The sequence below is a fragment of the Pogoniulus pusillus genome, chromosome 4 (assembly GCF_015220805.1).
Source record: "Pogoniulus pusillus isolate bPogPus1 chromosome 4, bPogPus1.pri, whole genome shotgun sequence".
In the NCBI taxonomy this organism is placed as follows: domain Eukaryota; kingdom Metazoa; phylum Chordata; class Aves; order Piciformes; family Lybiidae; genus Pogoniulus; species Pogoniulus pusillus.
The window spans coordinates 48,338,292-48,365,470 of record NC_087267.1 but is presented as its reverse complement, the minus strand read 5'-3'; the positions used below and the strand labels follow the sequence as shown (position 1 = coordinate 48,365,470).

The following is a 27,179-nucleotide window of genomic DNA, read 5'->3' as shown; positions in this document are numbered from 1 at the left end:
AGACAAAAGTAATCAGTTCTTTGCTATACAGGCTCTGCTCCTTAAAGATCTTCTGTTCTACCTCTGTAATCACAGGTACAACTGAGCTTTCTCTTAGGGATTAATTCTACCAATGCACATTCTTAACATTATAATCTGTCAGTTTATGCAAGAACAATTTTTTTGCTCATTGACATACAGCTACTGGACTCCTCTTGCCTATCTACACTTTTAGTCCTATCACAGAGAGGTGGGGTAAGCCCATTCAAAATATTACCTCATAAGTGATGTAACTGACATGAGTTCAAGTAGACCAAATCACAGCCTACTATGACCTATTTTCCTAAGCTCCCGCTGACAAGTGTCCTTCCTTTTCTGAAACACAGCAGAAGCAAGGATAACATCCAATGCCACAAAAGTCTTTAGTTCCTGGCTCTCTCACACACTGCCATCCACTTGGACGTTTCCATCTGCAGCTAAGACACCAGGTTTCGAGCATGCAGAATTGTACAGTGGATTTATCTGCTTTCAGACACATCTGCATCTAAGTCCAGACAGAAGGGCAAACTTCTGTGAAAACAAATACTGCCAGCCCAATGGAATCTGTAACAACAGCAATCCTGCCATTAGAATTACCCAGGTAGGAATGCCAGCTTGAACACTAAACTGTAAAAACTGATCAGCTGCAAAGCTCACTTTGTTGATCAAATGAATACAGGGAGATGCACCTGGCACTCACAGAGCAGCATCACATTGCTGCATGGCTGTTACTGCAACAACAGGGCTAACCTAAGCAGGTATTTTCAGCACTGTCTGTAATGGGACAGTTTACATAGCAAATCTGACTTCCCTAGATTTTATTTTCAGATGCCATCACACCTGTAAGTACTCTTAAATTTGCACCTCCTGAAGGGGTATGACAGAACATGCACACCACCAGCTCTTCCATAAGCCCATGAGGTTATCGCCAGTTCAATGCAGTTCTTTTCTAACAGGGATAACACCACAAGGAGGGAGCAAAGAGATGCATCAATCACCTTTTGGGTGCTATGGAACATCATGTTAACATGGATGAAAAAGTTCTGCAGGACAGCTGAAAGGCTTATTTCTTCATCTCTCCAAAGCACCAGAATCAGGCACTTGCCAGATTCTGACGTTTTGCAAAGAACAACTGGAAGTACTTTTAGTTTTCTAGCATGTTCTTATGACAGCACTAAGAAGTAGAGATATGTCTTCATTAAAATAAACAAACCAAACAAACCCCAGCAGAGCCACAACATTCTCAGTTTGTACATCTCAACTGCCTACAAACGTCAGAAGAGACTGATTATACTGAGGCACAGCTAGAGGCCAACTATTAGATTAAAAAGTTTTGTATCTGGAATGGCTTGCAATATTGAAGTAAGTGTCAATCAAAAGGTGTAAATATGGGTTATAAGACAATCAGTGTCCGCTGGCACTTCAGAATCAATACACAAAACACTCCATGGCATTACTAAAGAGTAATTTGAGTAAGATAAAGTAACTGATAAGGAAAGATGAACCATTTGGTAACAAAGACCTCATGCACCTAAGCAAAACGATCCTTTGGAAGCAGCATTCTCTCTGGATCTCACAGCTAACCTTTCCATTAGTTTGTTCAAAGTTATCAAAACAAATTTGAGAACAGAAGAAGACAAAACCAAAAGGCAAAGCAAACAAAACATCACAGAACCACAAAAGAGATCAAAATTATTCTTTGATGCAAGTGGTAATTTGTCTGCTTCTGGAAAGTGAAGAATAATGACAGCCTATGCTACTGTCCTTTCAGTAGTACTATTTCACCAAGTACATTTGAGCCAGCAGAAATGGTACTCAAGACAGTCAAATTTATTCTAACTGCTTACTCAGTCTACGACAGAACTCTCCCATCTTAATTGTAAACTAAAGCATCTGAATGAGGCCATTCAATTACCACAGAATCTGGATACAGTCTTCTGAGACTCTCCAGGATCTCTGCTTTCATCTGCTGACGCCTTGTCTCGTGGTAATCAATTCTGGCATTCTGCAGCTCTCCAACCGTTTTGCTCAAATCTTCATTCACTTCAGCCATTCTTATCGTTGAATTTTCAATTTCCTTAGATAGCTCCTCCTCCTGCTGCTGCTTCTCTTTCAGCGATTCACTTTGAACAGAAGCAAACACAACTTACTGCTTCATTTAGACAAGCTGTAAGCTTATAGAACTGCAGTCATTCTACAGTCAGAGACTATGAAAGTCCTGAAAGATTTAAAGTATCTTTAAGAAGCTACTTCTTACACCAATTGACTTCTGTAGCAGAAGCTATTTTTAAGGTTTCAAAAGTGTTCACATGAGAGATTTTACCTGTGTGATCATGCAGCCTATATTGTTTTGTCCTCCATCAAAGTTCTGATACTGTAAAACTAAGACTGAGAATTCTCATGCAAAATTATTATTCTCTTTACACATCTAAACCACTAAGCCTTCACCATACTCTACTAGAGCTACCACATTAAAAGAATTCTCTATCACAACAGGTCTACTGCTGCCTGGCAATGACAGAACTTTGTGTGCTGCGCAGCAGAAAGTTGCATAGCAAAATACTGGTTGGAAAGAAATTCTGTGACTATTACTTACTCTGATCTTCTACACAAAACACTAAGATCAGAGTTAGTTCAGGCTGCTCAGTGAACACTTAACATACCTTATTTCACAAAAGGTAAGAAATCATGCAGGAGACAAGATCCAGGGAGAAAGAACTAAGCTACACTTCTAATAGGCAATATAAATATTTCTGCTTCTCTCTCGCCTAGAATTTGTACACTAATAGCCCCCACAGCTACCAGAAATCAGCACTCATAAAGCCAGTTTCAAACAATATGGATGAGTCACCACACTTTCTACCTTGACAGCTGAAGTGACTGAAACATTAATTAGAACTAATAAGAATTCTAATTCTTATATAAAACTTTGAAGACCAGAAAATTGGAAGACTGCTCTGATAAGCTGCCAAAGATGTAAGGAGAGAAGAAACCAAATTAGCTTCTATCTTTTCAAACATACGTGCACATCTTGATGTATTCTTCCAACTTCTCTATCTTTTTTTCATGCTCTTCTATCTGTTCCACAGTCTGTTTTATGTATTCCTATGCAATCACAAATAATGTCAAAAACACAGCAGAGGAAAACCACAGTTATGTCACAAATAAAGAGCTGTCAATTCAGAACAAGTCCTGAGACAGTTTTTCTGCTCTTCCTTGTTGGTATTTCATGCCTTAGTGACAGCAGCTCTTCTTCAGCAGTAAATCCCAAACTGCACCATGAACAAAGGGAAATTATTCTTAACCAGGCTATTACTGGATATTCCATGTTCAGCTAAGAGAAGGCCTCTTCTGCATAGAGGATTGTAGATGCTAAGCAAACCTTTCTTGCACAAAGAATGGGGCTCTGGCCAGCCTGATCTAGGATAGTGTGCCCCTGCCCATGGCAGGGGGGTTGGAACCAGATGATCCTTGTGGTCCCTTCCAACCCTGACTGATTCTATTAGAAGCTTTTTTCCTAAAGATACATGAAGAAGTTGACGTAAGAGGTTCCAAACTGACACAGAAGCATTGTACTAAAAACCCAACAGTGAAAGCAATACTTCCAGTTACTCAGATGGAATAAAGACACATTTAAACTAACACAAATGAAAGAAAAGGAAATGTATTGTTACTTACACATCCTGTTCTTCACTTAAGGAACACTTGTGCCATTTTGTATAGTTGGAGGGGTGAAGAGTCCACAACCTCTTTGTGCACCTACTTCAATGTTTCAGTATCTCTGAGATTAAGTAGCTCTCCTTATACCTATCCAGAACATCCTGTGTTATGCCCATTGTCTCCCATACTACCACTCTGCACCTCAGAGAGAGCTTGGCTGCCCACTAGGTAACAGCAGACAGCAAGAAGGCCTTCCCTTAACCTCGCTCTTCAGGCTGAAGAGTCCATTTTCAGAGCTTCTCCTCATAAACCAGGTGCCCTAGCACCAGCCAGTTGGTGGTTCTCTGCTAGACTCATCCTGGAATACCTCTCTTGCACTGAGGAGAACAGAGCCAGACAGAGCACACAGGATGCATTCACACACACACTGCATTGTAAGGAGTGCTCAGCAAATGTCACTAGCACAGACAAGCTATGCCAACTCAGAATGAACAGACAAGCATTTTATGAACTCTCAACTATCCCTTATTTCCCTTTCAACATTACAATGAGACTTAGAGATTTTTAGAAGCATAAGCAATAAAACTTCTTGCATGTCCAGGTTTTCCTAATAACTAGGAGTAGTATTTTACCAAGAGCAAATGCATGCACAAATACTAGCTTAGTTATCAAGGCAAGGACAACTTTATATCCTCACAGCTATACAATAAAATATAGGCTTCTCCATAAAGGCAAGGTTATATGTACAAGATATTAGGAACTCTAGCATTGGTCAAGTCCCATCTGACAGATTTTTAAGTGCTCTGAACACAAAGAATCTTGTCTAAACCTTGACTCCACAGCTAAATGGTGAAGAAAGGCATGTTGCCTTTCTAACTTCTTAGTAGATGGCAAAACCACATGGTTAGTATAGTCTGGGAAAAAAGAAGCCACACACACAAAAAACAACTAACAGTGCATGGGTTTCCAGCAAAAGACAGCTGAGATTCTGTCTTTTCTGCTTCTGTCAGAAGCACCATGAGCTGGGACATGATTTTCATAGTGAAAAAATGTAGGTACTTTATTGCTACATGTTTAGATCAGCTATGATGAAGAGAAACCAGGAAAAAAATACAGCAATGATTTGTATTTATACCAAACATCCTGTCCCAGAAATAAGAGTGGACACCAAGGGGAGTTTTCCAAATACAGCATTCATACACATCACCAACCTCAGAGGTATCTCAGCAAAAAGGTAGCTGTGATCAGCAAAAGCCTCTGAAGGGTGTGAGTATTGTACAAACAGTAGGAGGACACCTCAGAAAAACTAGGAACTGGTTAAAGTATGAGACCCAAAGCTCTCAAAACGAAAGCCCACACAATTATTCTCTAAACACATTCAGAAGCCATTTTGCCAAACCTGTTGCCACACTAAAACTGAACTAATTCTTGCACAGTGTCTCTAGAGTGCAGAGGATATATGTGAAAGCAGTTAACATGCTTATTACAGACATTTACACCAGAGGGAGGGGCAAATAAACATTTTTCTCCTTAAAACAATTCTAACTTGACACAAATACCTCAACTTCTTTTTTCTTCCTCCGATTAAGCTTCAGCCTTTCTTGATCTGCTCTATCCTCCCAACGAAGCTTTTCTAGCTGCTGGGTTATTGTAGCTACTTGCTTTCTTGCCATTTCCTTCAGCTCTTTGTAACGCTCAAACTGGATCAATAGCAAAACAACAAAAAAAAAAATCAATCACTGCACTGAGAGTTGTGACAATCTCAAACAGTAACTGCCTGTATTATCATAATGAAGAATATGAAAACCACCTAATTCTCCAGAAGACCTTTCTAGCTACTAATTGCATTTCAAGAAGTTGTGTTTTATTGAAGAGTCAACCCAAAGCTTGCAATTAACAGGTTTTGTCTCTGGTCTTGTGTTAGACCACTATTTACTCTCAGTTTTCAGAAAAGTTTATCAAGTTTATAGTATTTCACAGTCAGTTTAAGGTTAGCACAGATCAGGCTTATATATAGCAAAACTTGCACCAACTACAGCAATCAAGTAACGTTAAGGTAAATATTACAGGCAACCCTGCAAAGCAATGACTAACCAAATGCCTCTCAAGTGCGGGTGCACAGACTAGAAGAACAACTCCACAGGTTCTCCCTCAACTGATCAGAAACTGTTTTAAGGAAGAGAAAGCAGCAGCTAGCACGTCATTTTAGAAGCATTTCTGGCAACATGGTTGCAAAGATAGTCTCCTCTAAAGTGAGCTTGCTGTGAAGTGATGCAGCCTTTCCTTTTAAAATAAACCAGCTTAGCTGGTTTAGATTGTGACCCGCATCAGATGCCATGCCTGGTTTGCATTTTTGCTGCAGTCCTTTTTACTCATTGAAGGTATTCCTGTAGCCCAGGTGACAAGTCATTCCTCAAAAACTACCCTCTCACCCCAAACACCCTCCTGTAGTGTACAACATGCACTTTCATCAGTGGTGGGAAAAGAACAAGTCAAAGAAAGACCTAACCATGAATTTCATGTACCTATAATTCTGATGCGCAGGTGACACTCCCTGTGTACAACCCTTCACATTTCTATTAAACTCTCCAACTTCTTGTTCACTGAAAAGTCACTGCTTCCTTAACAAGGCATGCTCTCCCATCACTTAAAAGATGCACTTCACACCCTAGATGAGAAGCTTATGGCTTCCAATCTCACAACAGTGAACTCCTACATAATTTAAGATTTTCCCCTAGAAGCATTCCACATTTGGAACTTCCATGAGATCTGATCTGCCCACCAGAAAAGAGACATCCCACTCTCTCTAAGTTGTATCACCATTTCTCTTCACCAAATAAAACTATTTCTAAATAGAAGTCACAATTTTGTGTTTGCTGGAGCTCAACTGTGAAAAAGACCATCAGAAATGACAGCTTCTCTCTTGTCATTGGGCATTTTTTGACTTCACTAGTAAATACTACTTTCTGGTCTCTCCACTCACCTGACTGTCTCCCAGCTCAACATCTGCTGCTGTCTGCAATAGCTTCTCAGCCTTCCTCTCAAATGCTCTCCATGCGTTCTCAATATCATTCAGTTCTATCTCAAGTTCTTTTATGGTCTGCTTTTCTTTATCACAAGATTTCTCCTTCTCCATTAGAGATCTTTTAGACATTTCTACTTTCTTGATTTGGTATGAAGTGTTCTCCTTTGCTTTTATATAGAGAGGTCTCTGCTGAATCAGTGATGCTTCGAGAGCCCTAAACAAAACAAACCCCAATGAATAAACAATCCAATCACCCAAGAAGCAAAGAACACAGCTAAAACAACAAAAAAAAATTACCAAAAAAAAAAAAAAAGCACAACCCCCTCCCAGCCACAGATGCTAACGAATAATCAGGTGTCAACTGCAAGATTATGTACCCAGTGGCTGCTTTTAATAGCCACTGAAAACACAAACACAAGCAGTGAAGCACAACCTTCCAAAAAAAATGTTCTAGCAAACAAGTACTATGTAAAGAATTCACTGACAACCTGGACATGGTGGTGGAGATGAAATCTATGTCTAGATATTTCCCTAGTAAACTACTGACTTCCAGAGTGTTGGGACACCACCCAATTGCCTTAACTGGACATATGGGTCTGCCAAGCAGTTCCCAGAGCAGACAATGGTTGCCTCAGCTACTAGAAACCTACTTCATTTCTCTTTCCATCTGCTGTTGGTCTCTGCTTAGTACACCAAGCACTTTTTTCTTGGCTCTAAATGCATCTTCTGCTGCAGAAAGAGACTCTTTCTTGTTACTAGCCTCCACATTCTTCTCATCCAAACTTTTTCGCAGGAAGTCAATGTCTTTTTCATTGTAATAAAGCTGGAAAAGCTTCAGCTGGATCCTTTCTTCATCAAGCTCCTTGATAAACATCTGGTAATGCTCTGCCTATCAACATTCAATTTTATTTATGGTTTATAAAAAGAATTTTTAACCATTAACAGCCTGATTTTGAGTCCAAAGATGATATACTAGAAGTTTTAATTCCAGCAATGCACATTGATCATAGAACTCAAACATGTAAGCCAGCACTTTGATTATACTGACAAAGCTACTTCATTTAGATTTTATTATATGTATTTCTCTAGCCTTTGAAATTATACTAAATTCTATAGCATGTACTATATATATAAAACACACTGTATTAGTAGTATATAGTAATATACTGTGTTAGAGGTAGTATGTATACATCTATACAAAACACAGTATTACATAATACTATAAATTACATAGTATAGCACACTTTAAAACAGACTAGATTTTAAACAACAGTGGTTGGAGTTTTTCATGAGAAAATCTCTACTGAAAGTCATAAAACATGCAAAATCTGAGACTTGAAACACAAAACGAGTAATTTTGCCTTAACCTCATCTTTCTCTACCCTTGCTTGTTTGCGTTCTGCTGCAACACTTTTTTTCTTGTTATATTTAAACTGTGCATCCTCTTCTGCTTGTTGCATTTTATTCTTCTTTTGTTCATATTCTTCAGCATACTCCCATGAATTGCTGATTTGTTCAAAGAGTTGAGTTCTTTCCTTTGGCTTTTTCATTGCAATTGATTCTACTGTTCCCTAAGATAAAATTTGAAAACAAATTTTACATATATACACACACAAATAAATGCAGCACTGTAGATGATTATGTTGTTTAATGAATCTCTTTAAGAGCATATAATACAGATTTATCTTTGGATGTATTTATGGGTAAGAGAATTGTATGGAAATACTTTTCAACTCAAACTCAGCAAAACATTTAACACCAGAAGGAGTATCACCATAACCACCTCGCCTAATTCAATTACATCACTAAAAGTTTTAGACTGTCAGATATGACCTATGAAAAAATCCTTCAAACTAAATCCACCTGCACAAGTCAGTGGGCAGTACGACCATAGAAAAACTGAATCTTCTTAGCCTCCTTAAAAGGAACTAAAACTCGTTTTCAGTGGAAAATTAAGTAACACCTCTCTCATGCAAAAGCATAACAGCCAAAAATCATTGCACTGGAAGACTACATTACTCCCAGAGTCAAGAGCTGCACAGTTTTTGTCTGTACCCTGGCTGCTCAAATCACTGACATGAAGGAGTTCCTATTTTCAGTAAAGAGTAAGAAATAAGTTCCTTCCTTAGGAATTGTCCTCAAGAACTGCAAGAAAGACAATCCTGTGAAATATATTCTAATTAAATAAAGAGCATTACTGACCTACATAAATACTTGTGAACCTGGGAGGATTTTCAATCCATTCACAAAAATCTTTCCTAACAGGAAGGTTGAAAGATGAAAGTATCTTTTCCTATTTATAGGATTCAGAGAATTTAATACCCAAACCATGATGCATATAAGAACACAGATCTCTTTTTATTCTCTGAATAATAAAATGACACCATTTCCTCCAGATCAGCTTTTTTCCCACTAATGCACTCATACACACATCAAATCAACTATTTCAAGTTTGCAGTATTTTAATTCTTGGTTGAGGTGAGGAAAAAATATTCATTAGCTTGGAAATTAGCTAAGGGTGCCCTCACTTCTTTCAAACAGATAACCGTGTCCTCCTATCAAATTCTCTCAGCAGTTTGTATGTTCTTTACCTTAAACACTCACCTGAAACACCAGACAGTTCCTAGCTTTGACAAAGATGCCAATTTTTTCAAGCTCAGACAGGTATGCAGATCGGCTGACAGATTTATCATTGAAAAGAAACTCTGAACAATTACCTAGAAGAGAAAATTTAAACCAACCAACAAAAAACAACTGTCAGATAGCTACAACACAAAACACATAGGGCAAACAGTGGACTAGTGAAACAACTGCACTAGTGGAATGGTTTCACTGAGCTATTTCCTCAAAGGGGAAATCTTCTGTACGAAAATTCTAGCTGCAACTTCCAAGAAGTACTCAGAGATGCTTTTAAGTGCTGATGCCTGCAACAAGGTGTCAGATCCCTGTTCTAGAACACACACCATTTATGTGTTTTCCAAGTGAACACCTACATATTGAACCATGAAGCAAAGAACACATTCACTCATTTTTTTAAACTTTGTCCCAGTAGGTTTTTCTCATTCTAAAATGTGCCTACCAAAAGGCCACTGTGGGATCCTAACAAGCATTGCAATACTCACGAGCTTAATGCACCCAAATACAAAAGAATAGTAAACATCTGAAGTTGAAAGCTGAGGACTCTTGGTCTCTATTTTCGGTACGTGGGACAGCAGAAAGTAGGTGCAGCAGAATCCACTACCTACCCCGGATAACTCTTGAAAATCTCTTCTCCTCCCCATCGTCTTCACAATACACCATGGTCACACTGGCCACAGAAGAAACTGGTTTTCCAACATGTGCTCCATGAATGAGCTCTCGAACACTTTTAACTCGCAAATTAGAGGTCTTCTCACACATTGCAAAGCTAACAGCATCCATTATGTTAGATTTGCCTTAAAAAACAAATGAATTAAAAAGTGCTTTGACATGACAGAAATTAAAGGGAGCAATTAATTATTAACTAAAAAACAGATATAAATGCAAAAGCCTGTATTAATTCTATTTCTAGTGCTCTATTTCACTGAGGAAAAAGTATTGCAAGTGATGAAGAAATCCAGTCCTAAGAGGTAACACACTGGCAGCAGACAGTAAGTCTGTCTGTAAGAAAAAGCACCACAGAACTGATGTGTTCTGTCTTGTTTATTTGTTCAGTCTTGTTGACAAAAGTTTTGTACAAAGATATCTCCAGGGGTCATTAAACTGAGCAAGTAACATCAGAATCTTTGATGTTTTCATTTCTGTAATGCAGTCAGCAAGGTTTCCCACATGAGCACTCTACTGCACAACCAGAACTTTACTGCTAGAGCTCTTCTGAAGAATCACAAAATCACTATGGTTGGAAAAGACCTTCAAGATCATCAAGTTTTATCATTACTTAACTCTACCAGGGCCACTACTACACCACATATGAAGACAACTTCTAAATACATCCAGGGATAGCAGCCTTTGATAACCCTTTCTGCATAGAAGCTCTTGCTAATCTCTAGCCTAAACCTCTCCTGGTGTAAATTGAAGCCATGTTCTCTTATCAGCTGTGACTTGTGAGAGAAGACCAACACCCACAACTTGCTTTCAGGTGGCTGTAGAGAGCTGTAAGGTCTCTCATCAGCCTCCTTTTCTTCAGACTAAACCACCTCAGCATTTTTAGCTGCTCCTCATAAGACTTATTCTCAAGTCCCTTCACCAGCTTTGCTGCCCTGCCCTGGACTTGCTCCAGTGCCTCCATGTCTTCCTCTTTTGTACACAAAGAGATCTTAAGCAGGCCCAAGTCTCTACTTCCCCTCCATCAAGCCCTGTGGCTTCTCCACAGGCAAGCTCCTGCCACCCTTACCCACTCAAGTGCAGCCATGCCAGCCCTGCCCTTGGGCCTGCACACACACTGCTGCTCTTCCCTTCCCTGTGGTACTCACAGGCCTGGGCCATGCTGCACATGCCCTGCTGCTCTTCCCTGCTCTGTGGTACTCACAGGCCTGGGCCATGCTGCACATGCCCTGCTGCTCTTCCCTGCTTTGTGGTACTCACAGGCCTGGGCCATGCTGCACACACACTGCTGCTCTTCCCTGCTCTGTGCTACTCACAGGCCTGGGCCATGCTGCACACACACTGCTGCTCTTCCCTTCCCTGTGCTACTCACAGGCCTGGGCCATGCTGCACATGCCCTGCTGCTCTTCCCTGCTCTGTGGTACTCACAGGCCTGGGCCATGCAGCACACACACTGCTGCTCTTCCCTGCTCTGTGCTACTCACAGGCTTGGGCCATGCTGCACACACACTGCTGCTCTTCCCTGCTCTGTGCTACTCACAGGCTTGGGCCATGCTGCACATGCCCTGCTGCTCTTCCCTGCTCTGTGCTACTCACAGGCCTGGGCCATGCTGCACACACACTGCTGCTCTTCCCTTCCCTGTGGTACTCACAGGCCTGGGCCATGCAGCACACACACACTGCTGCTCTTCCCTTCCCTGTGGTACTCACAGGCCTGGGCCATGCTGCACACACACTGCTGCTCTTCCCTGCTCTGTGGTACTCACAGGCCTGGGCCATGCTGCACATGCCCTGCTGCTCTTCCCTGCTCTGTGCTACTCACAGAAAACACCTGGCAAAGACTAGAAAATGGAAGGCTTAACTCCAGCACCCACAGTGGAGACACAGAGCCACCAGATGCCCACTTCCCACCTCCCCACGTGCCTCAGCCTGCTACCTGATCCATTGGGCCCAACGATGCAGCTGAACCTCATGAAAGGGCCAATAATCTGCTGCCCCCGCCACGACTTGAAGTCCTTCACCACTAACAGCTTCAGGTAACCCATTCCTGCAGCAGGGCGCAGGGGCCAGGCGAGGCCCTTTGCTGCAAACAGCCACCACCACCTCAGTATTCAAGCGGTCAGCGGCGTGTGGGCAGGGGGAAGGAGGGAAGCTCCGCTCGGCAGCCGAGGCCAGCGCCGCCTCAGCGCCCCCAGCCCGCGTGCCCCCGCGCCGGCGCCGCGGCCATGTCGGGCGGCGACGCGAAGGGGGCGGGGCAGAGGGCAGGGGGCGGGGCAGGGGCGGGGCAGCGGGCAGGGGGCGGGGCTCCCGTTACCATGGGGACGCCCTATGCTAGTCGCTGGGCTGGACGGCAGGTCGCGGCTGTGCCCCGGTCTTGCTTGCAGCCCGCGCAGCGCCGGTGGCCGTTTGGACTCCTAAGAGCCATGCAGAGGCTGGGGCTTCAGCGAGACTTGGAGGAAGCCGCTGCCCGGGAGCGACGGCGGCAGCGGGAGCTGCAGCGGCAGAGCCGCATCTTCAACGCCCGACTCCGGACCATAGGGGTGAGGGCGCGGCCCCAAGCTCTCGTCCCAGACCGCCGTGTCCGCGGCGGGGAGCGGCGCCGACCGCCCGCTGCACTCTTGTATTCCGAGGAGCCCGCTCTAAAGCGGAGGTGGCCCTTAAGGCAGGCGTGGGGAAGGGCCAGCCCGGCCGGCGCGGGCGGACGAGCGGCTGTGGCGAGGCCAGCTCCGAAGGGCGGGAGGCAGCCGCCCCAGCGGGCCCCGCAGGGCTTGCTGCGTGTCTGCGAGCGGAGCAGCGGGGCGGGGGGAAGCGCTCTGCCGGCGCCCAGGGCCTTGGAAACACCTGCTGGAGGCGGCTTCTGCTCCAGGCATCGTCAACGCTTCCTCTTGGCAGCTGGCGTTGGCTGTGTGTGGCAGTCCGAGAGGAACTTGTTTCTCACTGCCGCAGGGTGCAAAGGCAAAGCTTCATTCTTCCAGAGCAGGACAGAAAGATCTAACTGTGCGTTGCAGTAGTTGTGTAGGAGTGTGCTTTACTTTGAGGTAAGCGAAAAATTTGCTTCAGTGTGTTTTTCACATGTCTGCCCTCATCTGTTTGAGTCTCACTCGACGCTGGAGTCTGAGAGAGAGCTGTTGCTGAAAGGTCCCTGTTTTGCAGCAGGGAAAACAGGATGGCTCCATCAGGCCACGTTTATGGGTATGGAAGTGGCTGGTGTCTGAGTTTTCTTGGAGTGGATGCCGACATTTGAATACCCTTCAGTCTGTGAAGATCTGTGAGGATGATAGCTTCATTTTCCTGGGTCTTCTGTAGATAGACCTATAGAGTTTAACCCCTGAACGTCAGGAAATTATGTTGTACGTTGTAGCTGTTTAACCTTCCTGTAATGTGTGCAGAAGCCCATGGTGACTGGAAGTGCACATGGAGGGAACAGTGCTGTGAGGTGAAGTAAGTTTAAATATTGCTTATTGTAAGTGCACCCATCACGTGTAAGTGCTGTGCAACTAACTGCTGTAGAAGCACATTTAGAATTGCTGAAAACAAATCAAATTTGTTGACTGGAAGGTGTTTGGAGCAGGGCAGCAAGGCTGGGGAGGGGCCTGGAGCAGAGCCCTGTGAGGAGAGGCTGAGGGAGCTGGGGGGGTGCAGCCTGCAGCAGAGGAGGCTCAGGGCAGAGCTCATTGCTGCCTGCAGCTGCCTGCAGGGAGGCTGTAGCCAGGTGGGGTTGGGCTCTGCTGCCAGGCAGCCAGCGACAGAAGAAGGGGCCAGAGGCTGAAGCTGTGCCAGGGCAGGTCTGGACTGGATGTGAGGAGGAAGTTCCTGGCAGAGAGAGTGATTGGCATTGGAATGGGCTGCCCAGGGAGGTGGTGGAGTGGCTGTGGCTGGAGGTGTTGCAGCCAAGCCTGGCTGGGGCACTTAGTGCCATGGGCTGGTTGATTGGCCAGGGCTGGGCGCTAGGTTGGGCTGGACTAGCTTGGAGGTCTCTTCCAACCTGCTTGGTTCTGTGACTTCACTGGACTGGTAGAACTGCAGTGGTTTGGATTTTTTTCTAGTCACTCTTATGCAGAAGTCATGGTTATAGAGCAGTTACCACTTAAAGAACAGGGCAGGTTATCTGCCTGATGCAACGTCCTGCCACACGGTAGACAAAAATATACTTAGATGGAAGGTGCCAATAACCTTTTTCAACCCATGTGGTACATGTCTAGTAAAGGAGTTAAAATTTGTTATCTGGAAATGTAATTTTTCTGTAAGGTGGCTTTTGTAGAGCCTTAAAAATTAAATGTGAAGCCTAAATTCCCAGCTAATGAAATAGCTGAGAAGAAAATAGCATCTCTTAACATACTTTATTGACCAGTATTGAACTACACCACCTGGAGGTCTGTCTCTACTGCTTTGGCAGAACTAACTTTTCAGTGTTTGATAGCTCCAGTTCCATGAGACAAAATCTACCGTGAAGGAGAGCCCACTGGAGGATTTGCTAAAGTGCTGTGATTAGCATCATTTGGTGTACCTTATCCAGTGACTGCTCACAGGAAGGGCTGTTCTTGTGCTTTGAAGATCCACATAGAGAGATAGGAGTATTTGCCATGCAGTGTTGGATTCTTTGCCCTGTCTTTCTCACCAGTGGAGCTGAGCAGTTGTCTGTGACAAAATTTAAAAAACCAAGGTGCTGTTTGACTTGGACACCACAAATCTGTAAATAGGTTTTTCCTGGGTTTGCTGGGACAGAACCTCAGGCCAGTCATGTGCTATGGGCCATTGGCAGATCTGAGTCAAGCAGCACAGTTCACCTGAGTTAGCTCACAGGTCTGTCCCAGACCAATAGCATCACAGGATGAAGCTCGCTGAGGGGAGGGCAGCTTTCTGTTTGGACTCCTCTTCCTTTGCACTGCCATTCTGGGTATTGTGACTGCTGCACCTTCAGTGGGCTGAACATGACTCTTCATATCTTATACTGACATTGATGCCAGTTTGGCTCTTTCATTAGATCTATTTTCATTTCAGCCTATGGATCTTCTCTTGTTTTCCTGATCCTCTTGCACTGCTTGGGAGGGGTCACTGGGTGATAGAGTAGCTGCTTGGGTTTAGCCTCAGATATGGACTAAAGGTAGCCAGGGGATTGAGCAATCTAAAAGCATGGGCATAATGTGCTGTCTGGAAGGCAGAATGGGAACTGATTTTCTTTTTCCTTAATTATTACTCGTTTCCTTAGACTTCTGTGTGTGTTTTGCCCATCTGCATAATGGAAAAGTAGGATTCTGCTCTCTTTGCTTACAGGTTTAGGAGTTTTTCTGCAGTTAATCACTTCTTTCCCCATAGAGTTCAGATGAATAGTTGAAATGACAAATTACTTTCCATTTATATATATGCTCTTTTACTTAAACAGAAGTAGGTTAAAAATCAGCTGCTTCAAACCCTTCATAGTAAGGGACTTGTTAATGTCAGTGGTTGTGAAGCTAAACCCATAGCATTATGTGACTAGAAATGGTTGTTTTGGGGACTGTAAGCTGTTCATATGGGAGTGAGCTGGTAGTGTAACTGAACATCTACATACAAGTCAGTACATTGATTTACCTGTGCTACTGCCAGAAACTGCTAATGAGGCTGTACTGAATTTCTCTTAAGTGTTCCCTGTAGTTATACTGAAAGCTTGTTTTCCCAAATGAGATCTCAGGATGACTTAATGGTTAATGCCAGCACCACCCGTGGTTTTGGGCAGTGATACTGTGCAATACTGCTTTTGGTTTCACCTTTGCTTACAGATTCACCTCTTTGCCTGATCGGTCTACTCTCAGTAGTCCTTAACAGCATTATCAATGTGTATTTTTACCCATCACCTGTTCAGGTTTTTCTGTCTTGGTCTGAGTAGTTTTTAGGCAAAGACTATAAAAATCTTTTAATAGACTGTTGAAAAGTTCTTCAGTGGTTTGACAATTGTTTGTAACTTGGCCAGTTACAAAAAATCCCCAAAACAAAACCCAAGCTCATGTACAAACCCCAATAAACACCAAATGCCAGCTTTCCACCTATTAATTTGCCACTTCCTATCAACATGGATAGAATCCTAGAATGCTTTGGGTTGGAAAGGACTTTTTAAGGTCTCCTAGTCCAACTCCCCTGCTGATGGTAGGGACATCCCCAACTAGATCAGGTTGCTCAGAGCCCCATTGAGCCTGACCTTGAATGACTCCAGGGATGGGGCTTCCACTACCTCATCTCTGGAGGTGTTAAGAAAAAGACTGGCTGGGGCACTTAGTGCCATGGGCTGGTTGATTGGACAGGGATAGGTGCTAGGTTGGGCTGTATGAGCTTGGAGGTCTCTTCCAACCTGGTTGATTCCATGATTCTGCCTGGGCAACATGTTTTGTGTTCCACTATGCACACAGTTAAGAACTTCTTAATTATACCCATCCTAAATCTACTCTTCTCTGGTTTAAAACCATTGCCCCCTGTCCTTTTGGGACATGTTTGTAAACAGTCCCTTCCCAGCTCCCTTGTAGGGCCACTTTCAGTACTGGAAGGCTACCATTGTGTCCCCAGAGCCTTCTTATCTCCAGACTGAGCAGCCCCGACTCTCAGCCTGTCTGTAGGAGAGCTGCTCCAGCCCTCAGATCATTTTTGTAACCTTCCTCCTGAGGTTTGTGTCCTATTTGTGTTTAGGCACCCATAACTGGATGCTAGTGCAAGGGAGCTATCAGCAGAGCAGAGTGGCAGAATCATATCTCTTGATGTGCTGGCCACACTTTTGATGCAGCCCAGAATGCAGTTTGCCTTCTGGCCTGCAAGTGTGCATTGTTGGCTTATCCACCAGTGCCATCGATTCCTTTTCTTCTGTGGGGCTCTGTGTATTGTGATAATGTGCTGTTTTGTTCAGGTAAGGTCCAAGAGTATACCTGTCATTAAAAAAAAAGACAAGAAGCTAAAATTGTTGTTTCTGGATTTTCTTTGTAAGCTACCAGCACTGAACAAGAGGTTCCAGCTCAACACAAGGGGGAACTTCTTTACTGGAAGGGTCCCAGAGCCCTGGCACAGGCTGCCCAGAGAGGCTGTGGAGTCTCCTTCTCCAGAGACTTCCCAGGCCTGTCTGGATGTGTTCCTCTGTGATCTGTGTTAGATAGGATCGTCCTGCTCTGGCAGGGGGGTTGGACTTGATGATCTGCTTGGGTCCCTTCCAACCCTGACATCCTGTGAGCCTGTGTGCATAGTGATGTGTATATACTCTCCTGCTAGTGGTTTTATATCTGTCTGGTACAGCTGTGTATCCATGGAGCTTGATGATGCCTGCTTTTAGTCACTGGAACGTAATGCCTTTTAAAGAACTGCCTCTTTTTTCATCTTAACAGGTTGATAAAGATGCATTGGATAGGCAGGTCAAGGAGAAAAAAGTTGAAGCAGCAGCTGAAAAAGCACGGAATGAAGAACTCGGTACGTTCACAGCTCCTAGTGACACTGCTGTGAGGAGTTACATGCAGTGTACCCTCTGTCTCCTGCCTTTTTCCCCTCCATGTTTTTCAGGCATATTTATTTTCAAATGAAGCCAGCCTCCTTGAGTCTTGCTCTGCAGCTCTGTCCTTATAAAGCTGTCAGTCAAGATTTATATGTATATATACACACAGTTGGAGGCTTTTCTCTGACTACTGTAATAGGTACATTTGCATTGCCACACTGTGTGTTTTCCTCAGTGTCCTAAGATTTATGCTGGCATGACTAAAGTGGTATACATTTCCTAACAGGCTGCAATTGTCAGTGTAATTTTAATGAATGCTGATAAACAGACCTGTGAGAGATCTGAAGATACAGAAGCATTAAAAAAAAAACCCAGACCAGTTACTTAATGCTGCTGTTTTCAGAATAGCAGTGCCAGATCTGTAGGTTGCCTGCAGAGTGAGCCCATGTTCTGTCTAGAAGATACATGTTCTGTTGAACCCTCTGTAGGCTGCTGTTACTGGCAGCATGAGCCACGTACAACAGGGCTGTAAGGAGGAACCATTGCTGAGTCAAAGCATGCAGCCACACATATTTCATCCTCGCTCCCTGACTTCCAAACCCTTTGTGGCCCTCTGTGTTTGAAAGGCTGTCCTGTGGTATTGTGTGAAAAGGTCCCAGAGACAGATGCCTCTGTGGGTTCAGAAAGATCTACAGTGGTGCTGCCAAATTCCATGCTGTGATCCCGAGGCTGCTTGTGATTTTTATGGCAGAATACCTGTCAGCCTCTGACTCTTAGGGTGCTGCCAGAAGCAATGTGTAGCGTAGCAACAGGAAATGATCCTTGCTTGTGAATTGTATTGAAATAGCTCAAATGGGTATTTTTGGGTGGAGGGGTTTGCTGTTTGTTTTTCTTTAAATCAATTACGTCATTTTGATCAAATGGGCAAGAGCCATTTAGCGCTTCAAAAACTTAGTGCCAGACAATTGCTTTAGAGCCATGGTCAGAAAAATCATTGGAGCTCTGAATCAGCTTTCTGTATTCCTTTCACTGAGAGCCTGATTTTTATGTTTGCTTCTTAATAAGCAACTTAATGTATTTTAGCTGTAACTGTAAACTGAGTAAATGGGAAGAATTAGTATACAGTGCACTTCATGTGGCACTGCGAGTTTTAATCAGATGGTAACTCATAGCCCTAGAAGCATTTGTTATCACCTGTTTCACCTGCATATTGTAACTGTGAAGTCATTGTAATATTAATGCAAGAATCGATGCTACCCCCCCAAGTACTTTATGAGTAGATGTTACTAATGTTAGTAGGTGTGATGCATTGGCACTTGTAGATGGAGTACTTTTGTAAAGTAGGAGAGTTTGGTGTCTCATTATTCCTTCTCCATAATTTCATTTTCCATCTCACACGTACCAGTCCATGATGTCCACTTGTAAGAGTTGTGTTTGCCTTGTGTCACTTCAGCTAATGAAAGTAAGCAGCTGGACAAGCTGATGTGCCTGTTGGAGGAGCAGCAGAAAAAGGAGATCAGAAACATAAATAAGGCTGTCAGTGAATTTCAGAAGAGCTTTCAGAAGCCCGAAACGAGGCGCGAGTTTGACCTGTCTGATCCACAGGCCTTAAGGAAGGACAGACCTGCTCGACTTTCAGACAGTGATCCTCGGTGTACTGTATCTGGCCTGCAGAAGTTTATGGGTGAAGATTTGAACTATGAGCAGAGGGTGAAATTTCAAAAGGAGCAGCTGAGGGAGTGGTCTCTTCAGCAGCAGCGAGACTGGAAGAACGCCTTGGCTGATCAAAAACTTGCAGGTGAAAAAGGAAGATCATAAGGTTGTGGTCTGCTTTGCGTGGAATCCTGGTGTATCTGGCAAACAGGCTGTTGGCTCAGTTTGACATCAGTGTTTTGGTACTTTCCATAGGTAACTGTTAGAAATCCTGCAGCAGTTTTTTTACTTTACAAGCTCTAATGTAGCCAATATCTCACTGAAGAAATCTCTATTTAACAATGTCAGAATCCAGTATATTTCCTGGTTGTCATTTCTGTTTCATGCCTGGAATGAAGCATCAGAACATTCTGAAGAGCCATCAGTCTTGCATGCTAGATGGTATGTTTACTTCATCAGGCCAAATTGTCTAGCCTTTGCTGTTCCAAAGCAGGCAGAATAATGCTGATTTTTCTAGCTTGTCTTGTGTAACCTTTTGTTTCTGCAGTGTTTAGCATGCTCCTCATTTTAACACTGTCTTAAGAGTTAAGGCAAAATGGTTTGCACAATGGTTTACTGGAAGGTGTCCAGAGAAGGGCAACAAATCTGGTCAGAGGCCTGGAACACAAATCCTGTGAGGAGAGGCTGAGGGAGCTGGGGGTGTGCAACCTGCAGAAGAGGAGGCTCAGGGCAAACCTCATTGCTGTCTACAACTACCTGAAGGGAGGCTGTAGCCAGGTGGGGTTGGGCTCTGCTGCCAGGCACCCAGCAATAGAACAAGGGGACACAGTCTCGAGTTGTGCCGGGGGAGGTCTAGGCTGGATGTTAGGAGGAAGTTGTTGGCAGAGAGAGTGATTGGCATTGGAATGGGCTGCCCAGGGAGGTGGTGGCTGGCAGTGTTGAAGCCAAACCTAGATAAGCCACTTAGTGCCATGGTCTCTTTGGCTAGGGCTGGGTGCTAGGTTGAACTGGATGATCTTGGAGGTCTCTTACAACCTGGTTGATTGTATGATAAACTGCTTTCATGAAGCACCTGAAATTCCAAGAAGGAAAGGTTCAGTTGCAGGATTTGGAAATTGTTCTGTAATTCAGCTTACTCTATCTGTAGCTCCTCTATCTGACAGTAAATATTGTCTACATTTCATTTCAATTTAGATTATCTTTATGACAAGAACAGGATTGAACTTGACCAAAAGACTATGGAGCAACAGCGTAAAGAAGAAGAAAGCAGGCGTGCTGTTTGTGCAGCTATTAAAGATTTCAATAGAACCCAGGTAAATTAATATTGGATTTGCTGGCCTAAAAGAAACAGTGGAGACAAAATAAGATGCACAAAAGTACAATGAGTGGTGATGTTTCCACAGAAGTTGCTTAGCAGCTGACTTCCAAGTTTGTTTCAGTAACTGGAAGATAGAATTGGGTCAGTTTGTCCTCTCCAAGGATCTTGGTATCCTTTGCCTAGTTACACTGTGTCCAGGTTTGCTCTCCTGGTACTCGTCTTGCTGACTAGAGGGCAGCAACAACTCATCAGTCTCTCAGGGACTTACAGTCTGTGAACTGGGGAACAACAAAAGCCTCCCATGCTTCCTGCTAGCTTAGTATCAGGCACTGGATAGTTTTAGCTGTGTCTGCCTGCTTTTCTCTTTGCTTGTGTGGAAACATTACTAACAGTGCCATTTTGTTTTCATTGCTTATGCTCAATTTCCCTCCATTACTGGTTTGGGCATTTTGGCTTCTTGGTGGTTGCCCACCAAGCATGCTTTGGAACCTATTGAAACATGGAAACAATCTGCCATGCTCTAGTTCTTTAATGAAGAAATTAATAATACTTCTTTCACAAGTTCCCTGGCTGGGTGGTTGAGCATTTGTGAGCTCTGATTCAGAGATTAGCAGTTGTGCCTTCCTTTAGTCCTGTGTTGGCAGCATTTAGATCCTCCCCCACTCAAACTTGGTGTTGCTCTAAGCGTGTCAAATCCTGGCCACACAATGTTTCTTTATGCAATTCTTCTTTTGATATCAATTCAAGTCATAAATCAAGAGAAGTATTTAGTAGCAGGGGAGATATGTAATGTTGGATCACAAATCCAAATAAAGAGCCTGTATTTGTGCATCCCTTTTGGGTTTTTCAGCGCAGCAGCAATCATAGAATCACAGAATGGTTTAGGTTGGATCCTCAAGGATCATCCAGTTCCAACCCCCTGCCGTAGGCAGGGACACTTCCCACTAGAACAGGCCTCTCAAGGCCTCATCCAGCCTGGCCTTGAACACCTCCAGGGACAGAGCAGCCACAACCTCCCTGGGCAGCCTGTGCCAGTGTCTCACCACCCTCACTATAAACTGTTTCCTAACATCCAGTTTGAATCTCCCCTCTGCCAGTTTAAACCCATCCCTCCTCATCCTGTCATTCCCAGACCTTGTCAATAGTCCCTCCCCAGCCTTTCTGTAGCCCCCTTCAGATCCTGGAAGGCCACTCCAAGGTCTCCTGGAAGCCTTCTCTTCTCCAGGCTGCAGAGCCCCAACTCTCTCAGCCTGTGCTCAGAGCAGAGCCAATGCAGCCCTCTGAGCATCTTGGTGGCCTCCTCTGGACTGGCTCCAACACTTCCATGTCCTTCTTGTGCTGGGGGCTCCAGAACTGCACCCAGAATTCCAGGTGGGGTCTGAAGAGAACAGAATAAAGGGGCAGAATCCCTTCCCTTGCCCTGCTGGCCACACTGCTCTTGCTGCAGCCCAGCACAGGGTAGTGTCTGTGAAATTGATACTTATTTTGTAGTTTTCCTATAAAAGAGATTTTCTCCCCCAAATTCCTGATGTATGGGGTGGGGGACATTAAAGGAATGAATGCTATTAGATTTTTGGTCTTAGCCTGTCAGAGCATGGTGCAGTAATCATGAGATGCTGTTGGCAACTCTGTGCAAAGTGGAAAGCAATCAGTTAGCATGTGCTAGCTTTGCATCAGCCTGGCTTGGGCACGCTATCAGTTCTCTCTTTTCACTGCATTTAGGCTTCTGAAATGGCTGCAAGAATGGATTTGGAAAAGCAACAAAAAACTAAAGATGACATGGATGAAATTTCAAACCTTCTTCGAGGAGACTTGCTCTCTGAAAACCCTGAGCAAGCAGTGAGTTCCTTTGGGAGACACCGTGTGATCCCAGACAGGTGGAAGGGAATGAGCCGGGACCAGCTGCTGGCCATCCGGGACTGCCAGCAGCAGCAAGTTCTGCAGAACCTGGTATTTAAGCTTCCATGCATGTCCTCTATTCCAGGTTGGAATAATGTTATAGGCAGTAGCTGTGGAAGAAAATCCTGCTCTTTGCATTGTGTGTCCCATTAGAAGAGCCTGTTTTCCATGAGTTTTGTCCAGACTAGAATCATGGAATCAGTTAGGGCTGGAAGGCACCACAAGGAGCAGCCAGTGCCAACCCCCCTGACATGCCCTGGCACACCCTACCCTAGAGCAGGCTGCACACAGCCTCAGCCAGCCTGGCCTCAAACACCTCCAGCCATGGGGCCTCAACCACCTCCCTGGGCAACCCATTCCAACCTCTCACCACTCTCCTGCTCAACAACTTCCTCCTCATTTCCAGCCTCACTCTCACCACCTCCAGCTTTGCTCCATTCCCCTCAGTCCTGGCACTGAGCCTCAAAAATCCCTCCCCAGCTTTTTTGTAGGCCCCTTCAGACCCTGGAAGGCCACAAGAAGGTCCCCTGGGAGCCTCCTCTGCTGCAGCCTGCACAGCCCCAACTCTTTCAGTCTGTCCTCACAGCAATGCTGCTGCAGCCTCTGAGCATCCTCCTGGCCCTGCTCTGGACATGCTCCAGCATCTCCATATCCCCTGTCCCAGTCACCATGCCTTGTGGGCAGGCTTTTCTGCCTTTAGTACACACTTCATCCCTAACTCTGCACTGCTTTTGCTGTCACTTATGGGAAGCATGAGGTCCTATGAGGACAGGCTACAGGAGTTGGGGATTCTTAACCTGGAGAAGAGAGGGCTTCAAGGAGATCTTGGAGTGGCCTTGCAGTATCTGAAAATGTTCATAATATCTAATCTAAACTTCCTCTGGCACAATTCCCTCCTGTTCTGTCACTTGATACTGACCCTCAGCTCACTACAACCTCCTTTTGGGTAAGTGTAGAGAGCAATGAGTTCTGCTCTCAGCATCCTCTTCTGCAGAATCATAGAATCACAGGATCAGAGACCTCCAAGATCATCCAGCCCAACCTAGCACCCAGCTCTGTCCAGTCAACCAGACCATGGCACTAAGTGCCCCAGCCAGGCTTTGCTTCAACACCTCCAGCCACAGCCACTCCACCACCTCCCTGGGCAGCCCATTCCAATGCCAATCACTCTCTCTGCCAACAACTTCCTCCTAACATCCAGCCTAGACCTGCCCTGGCACAGCTTGAGGCTGTGTCCCCTTCTGCTGCTGCTGGCTGCCTGGCAGCAGAGCCCAACCCCACCTGGCTACAGCCTCCCTTCAGGCAGCTGTAGACAGCAATGAGCTCTGCCCTGAGCCTCCTCTTCTGCAGGCTGCACACTCCCAGCTCCCTCAGCCTCTCCTCTTAGAGCTTGTGTTCCAGGCCTCTCACCAGCCTCGTCACCCTTCGTGGCCCCAATTCCCTCAGCCCCTCACAGTATCACAGTATCACAGTATCACCTTCCTCAGAAGACTTCTACTCTAGACCCTTCACCAGCTTCTTTGCCCTTTTCTGGACATGCTCCAGCAACTAAATATCTTTCTTGTAATGAGAGGCCCAAAACTGAATCCAGTGTTTGAGGTGCAGCTTCACATGCCAAGTATGATCATTGAACAAGGAGAGAATGAATCAGCCTTTTTCCACTCCTGTAGAGACTAAAAGAGGAAGAACACCAAAGAGATGCTGAGTGGGACAGGCAGTGCCTACAGGCTGCAAGAGCAGAGCTGCTGTTAGAGCGACAGCAGCAGCGACGGAGCCGGGAGTGCCGCCGAGCTTTAGACAGCATCAACGCAGAGCTGTCTCGGGAGCAGAGAGCAAAGTAAGTGATGAGACTTCTCAAATGAAACTCTTCACCAGTCACACACCAGCTTGGCTTTCAGAGAGCTTTTCCACTCGGTTGTTTCCGTTTTTTAATACACTTGTGGCAAGCTTATACACTGTTTTTTTAGTGCTCCTTCCAGGGTCTGAAGGGGCCTGCAAAAAAGCTGGGGAGGGACTTTTGAGGCTGTGAGGGAGTGCCAGGCCTGGGGGAAATGGAGCAAAGCTGGAGGTGGGAAGAGTCAGCCTGGCCATGAGGAGGAAGTTGTTGAGCAGGAGAGTGGTGAGAGGCTGGAATGGGTTGCCCAGGGAGGTGGTTGAGGCCCCATGGCTGGAGGTGTTTGAGGCCAGGCTGGCTGAGGCTGTGTGCAGCCTGCTCTAGGGTAGGGTGTGCCAGGGCATGGCAGGGGGGTTGGAACTGGCTGCTCCTTGGGGTCCCTTCCAGCCTTGACTGATTCTATGATTCTATTGAGTCTTTTCAGCTTCTGTATTACAACTTCAGAAACATTTACTGACTGCAAGCTTTTGTATTCCTTGCTAGGAACACATATCTTAAAGAAGAGGAGTATTCAAATGTGCCCACAGAGCAGTACTATGCCCAGTTCAATACGACCAGCAGATGACATCCTGGATAAAGCAACTCCAAATATGCAGAAGTATGTAGACATTAAACTGGTTTAGTTGAGCAATCCTATGTGTCATTATTTTTGGTTTAGTTTATTTTTTACTCTGTCCCCTGTCCTTCTCAAACAGTGCACTCAAACTGAAGGGCAGCCTGCTAGGCCACATCTGCTCTAGAAGAGGAAAGCACTGTAATCATTTAAAAATGTGATTGTTTGTCTGCAAAGTCCTCCTAGATTCAGTAGGAGGCTGTCAGACTGTTGTGTCTCTGGCTTAACTAATATTTGCATTATCCATGCCTTGAGAAATGACACTCTGGAAAGGAATCACAGCTTAAAACACAGTGCTGCTTTATGCACCTTGCTCAGGGGAGAATGCTGCCTGGCACAGCTCACAAGTGCTGTGCACTTGGGAGATCCTATGGGAAAGAAGAAGGGTGACCTAGACGGGAAACTTTGGGTTGGTTTGTTTGCAGTGTGTGTGTGTTTGTTTGTTTTGAAAGCAAACAAAGACCTGTTCAAGCAGTTCCGTTCACATTCCTTCCAAGGGGACTCTTCTCAAACAAGTCTGTTTGCTCAGCTGAAAATCACAGCCCTTTGGGATCAGGCTGATATATCTAGTTACCATTTTGAACCAGGAGTTTGGAAAAGACTATCATGGTAATCCCCTTAGGTGAAGAGAAAGAAGGAAATCAAACAAGGAGAATGTAAAAATGGGTAAAATGGGTAAAGTTGTTGTGACTTTTGACAGGATAACTCCCAGCAGAAAGACATGCCCCAGTTTTAGTATATTAATACAACTGGGCAGAAAAGCAGTGTGGCTGCAAAGCAGGAACTGCAGAGTGTCCTAGTCAGAAAGGCTGGAAGGTGAAGGAGGATCACACTTGTACCATCAATGATGAGCTGGACTACAAGGAAGTAGGAATGGATGAGATCTGTGAGATTCCAAAGTGATAGTGTTTGGAGACCTTTTTATTTGTCAGGCTGGGACTGACACACAGCTGAATGTCTTTGTAGTCACCAAATACCTCCACTCCTGAAGCTGTCATTTGATACAATACTTGTCTGGGAATAGGAAGGCAGTAACACAAGGTGGGAGGGGAAAACAATAAGCCAGCTATAGTAGTTTTCACTTAACTAAAGCTGATTTGGATCTGTGTTGACTCTTTCAGGGTCTGACTTGTTTTTTCAACTAATGTTTTAGTTACCTGACAGAAGAATTAATAAAGTGTTGAAAAGGTCTTGAAGTTGTTTTCATTTGTCCAACATATCTGAGTAGGTGTTTACAGACTTTGTGACAGCTGTACAATTTAACTCTGCTGCAGTCAGATGACATTTGAGCTTCCTTAAGGAAGCACTCTATGGCTAGAGCATTTATTTGTCTACTCACTTGCCTGAAAAGCTTTTCTCTGAAGGGCCAAAAAGGATAGGTTCCTCAGTTTTTAATGCAAAGAAGCCTTTAGACAGAAATCCAAGTAAGAAGGCTCACAATTTGGTAATTGATCAGGTATTGCTAAGCATCCCAGAAAGCTTTCAGCATCATCAGTTATATTTGCAGGAACAACCCTGCTGCATCCCAGCTGTTCCAGAATACAACCCCCTGACATTTATTTCAGGTGTTCAAAAAAGGACAGTCAAGTTGTAGAGAGAGAGCATGCTTACCTTGGCATGAAAAACAGCGGCTTTATTGTGGGTGCTTTGTACCATCTTCCTTCTGCACTGAAGTGGCCATGTTTTAAGTAGGTGTTTCTTACCTGATTAGGTGATAATGAGGGCTTGAGGTGCAGGAATTTCTCAAACCTGTATAGCTCTGTAAAAAGCAAGGTATGGGCTGGTATCTTTTCAGTTTTGGAATGTCACTGACTTAACTTTTACTGCTGAATACCGAATGACGTAGACAAGATGTGTTAGAAGCGCACTGACTGGTTGTAGGTGCCGAATGAAAATGTTTGCTGCCTTCCATTACCAAGGTAGTCTTTGTGGTCGTTGTTCTAGGTCCCTCCCCAGCCTTGCTGCCCTTCTCTGGACACCTTCCAGCACCTCAGCCTCTCTCTGCAATGGAGGAGCCCAGAACTGGACACAGCACTGCAGGGGTGGCCTGAGCAGTGCTGAGCACAGGGGCACAAGAACCTCCCTTGTCCTGCTGCCCACACTGCTCCTGAGCCAGCCCAGGATGCCATTGGCTCTGCTGCCCACCTGGGCACTGCTGCCTCATCTTCAGCTCCTCTCTCCCAGCACCCCCAGGGCCCTCTCTGCCTGGCTGCTCTCAGCCACTCTGGCCCCAGCCTGCAGTGCTGCTTGAGGTTGTTGTGGCCAAAGTGCAGAGTATCATAGTATCATAGTATCATCAGGGTTGGAAGAGACCTCACAAATCATCGAGTCCAACCCTTTACCACAGAGCTC

At 44.8% G+C, this 27,179-nt stretch overlaps 2 protein-coding genes across 3 annotated transcripts in view; one reads left to right on the top strand and one right to left on the bottom strand.

Moving 5' to 3' along the window:
* The window catches only part of SMC1B (structural maintenance of chromosomes 1B), a 34,945-nt gene extending 22,789 nt beyond the window's left edge, over window positions 1-12,156 (bottom strand). The window contains exons 1-9 of the mRNA XM_064142839.1: window positions 11,943-12,156; window positions 9,949-10,137; window positions 9,308-9,420; window positions 8,071-8,274; window positions 7,354-7,592; window positions 6,662-6,917; window positions 5,238-5,378; window positions 3,041-3,123; window positions 1,934-2,141 (exon numbers count right to left, since the gene is read on the bottom strand). Coding sequence (XP_063998909.1) covers window positions 1,934-2,141; window positions 3,041-3,123; window positions 5,238-5,378; window positions 6,662-6,917; window positions 7,354-7,592; window positions 8,071-8,274; window positions 9,308-9,420; window positions 9,949-10,137; window positions 11,943-12,051 — 1,542 coding nt within the window. The 5' untranslated portion in view covers window positions 12,052-12,156. The remainder of the gene's footprint in view (window positions 1-1,933; window positions 2,142-3,040; window positions 3,124-5,237; window positions 5,379-6,661; window positions 6,918-7,353; window positions 7,593-8,070; window positions 8,275-9,307; window positions 9,421-9,948; window positions 10,138-11,942) is intronic.
* A 180-nt stretch (window positions 12,157-12,336) lies between these two features.
* RIBC2 (RIB43A domain with coiled-coils 2) lies at window positions 12,337-26,023 on the top strand. 2 transcript variants are annotated; one of them, XM_064142835.1, is made up of 7 exons: window positions 12,337-12,546; window positions 17,347-17,428; window positions 18,904-19,248; window positions 20,298-20,416; window positions 22,144-22,260; window positions 23,991-24,157; window positions 24,698-26,023. In XM_064142835.1, exons 1-7 carry the CDS (start codon window positions 12,430-12,432, stop codon window positions 24,777-24,779), a joined length of 1,029 nt encoding a protein of 342 aa, XP_063998905.1. In that variant the 5' UTR covers window positions 12,337-12,429; the 3' UTR covers window positions 24,780-26,023. The 2 variants fall into 2 exon arrangements, with proteins under 2 accessions (XP_063998905.1, XP_063998904.1); XM_064142834.1 differs by having other exon boundaries at window positions 22,144-22,371.
* Window positions 26,024-27,179: the final 1,156 nt, after the last annotated feature.